Source organism: Monopterus albus, unplaced genomic scaffold (assembly GCF_001952655.1).
Source record: "Monopterus albus unplaced genomic scaffold, M_albus_1.0 scaffold90.1, whole genome shotgun sequence".
In the NCBI taxonomy this organism is placed as follows: domain Eukaryota; kingdom Metazoa; phylum Chordata; class Actinopteri; order Synbranchiformes; family Synbranchidae; genus Monopterus; species Monopterus albus.
In genome coordinates, this window is record NW_018127970.1 from 885,386 (window position 1) to 886,837 (window position 1,452).

General features: G+C 41.3%; 2 protein-coding genes across 2 annotated transcripts in view; one reads left to right on the plus strand and one right to left on the minus strand.

Moving 5' to 3' along the window:
* plekhh1 (pleckstrin homology domain containing, family H (with MyTH4 domain) member 1) overlaps positions 1-1,452 on the minus strand; it is a 181,879-nt gene that overhangs the window by 100,049 nt on the left and 80,378 nt on the right. The window lies entirely within an intron of this gene.
* Positions 577-1,452, plus strand: part of zfp36l1a (zinc finger protein 36, C3H type-like 1a) — a 2,832-nt gene continuing 1,956 nt past the window's right edge. Inside the window, 1 exon segment of the mRNA XM_020608001.1 lies at positions 577-783. Coding sequence (XP_020463657.1) covers positions 733-783 — 51 coding nt within the window. The 5' untranslated portion in view covers positions 577-732.

Genomic DNA, 1,452 nt, shown 5'->3' on the forward strand with positions numbered 1-1,452 from the left:
GAAAGAGTTAAAAGCCTTGACGGCCTGGAAAGTCCCACAAGTGATGTTACAGTCCAACAATTAAGAGTAAATTAATTACAGAATACTGGATGGTAGATGAAACCTTGAGGACAGTGCAGGGCCTCCCAATAAAAAAACCCACACTGTTTTATGACCCAGACCTCCATAAAAAAAGAAAGAAAGAAAGTTGTAGCCTATTGTCTGCCACTGGGCTTTAAAATCCACTGATAGTTTTTAAGTACAGACAAGCTATTTTTTTTATATTAAAGTTACTCAAACAAAGTGATTAACATAACTACATTTAAAAAGTCACTTTTTATGTATAAACTAATGTCTGTACCTTCTTAAAACATTAACTGGATCTAAAACTGGGGTTCACTAGTGCTAAAAATGAAAACATTTTATTGTGTGCTGCTGTGAAATAAAAGGATACAGCTGTTTAGTAGTCATACTGCGTGCAGCTATGTAGTAATTGCACATAAACTGACAAGGCACTGCAAGTTTGAAGAGGAAGAAGAAAAAAAAAAAAGTTCACGCCCAGCGCCTGAGGCTCCTCCTGCAAAGGATTAAAAAGCAAATGGAGGCATTCGTTAGGGGCAGAGGGGGAGTTCTGCTGGGTCAGAAAATATACAGGAGCTGCAAATCAGAGACTTAGCAGACCTGCGCAACTTTCTGACAAGAACAGTTTGGTTTGTTTTTTACTACTTTGACTTGATCCTGGTCGCTGCAAAGATGACCACAGCCGTGGTATCGCCTTTCTTCGACTTCGAAGTAATGAACAAGGTAGCTGCAAACTTTTTTTTCTGTTCCTGTTTTTCCAGACATGCCAACTGTTGTTAGCACCAGCGCGTTAGCCGCTGTGGAGGAATGATGAGCTGCGTGCCCGCGGCCCTCGGCCGTGACGCGCCTGTTTGGAGCTCTTTTGATTCTTGTTTTGTCCTTTCGGACCACTTTGAGTTCGTTGTTTGTTTGTTTGTTTATTCCGCCTGTTTCCTCTTTTCACGTGATTTTATTTACGTTAAACTAATGTATCAAATTTCGCCGTAGCGTGACCGTAACGTTAACTTAAAATGTGCTGCAGAAGTAAACTTTGGCATTTTAACATTCAACATGTGCCACAGCAGCCAACTTTTCATTTAGACTTTTCCGTACCTTTGTGGGGGAGGGGGTCAGTTGATCAGGTCGTCTGGCTTTACCAGAGCAGTTTTGCGCCACTTTTAATACTCTCCCAGCGGCCACATGCGCGCTAATCATTGACCAGATTTGGGTGGTTTCAACCTACTCTTTGTTCATATAAAGCTGTTTATACGCCTGGTTGTGTTTTAACTTTAATATCTGTTTGGAAATGGCGCGTTTTCAACTTCGTACACAGTTTAAAGTTTTTCAGACTGTATAAAACGGCGTCTTCCCCCTCGGCTGTTAAGTCCAATGATTAACCAGTCATCTCCTCTA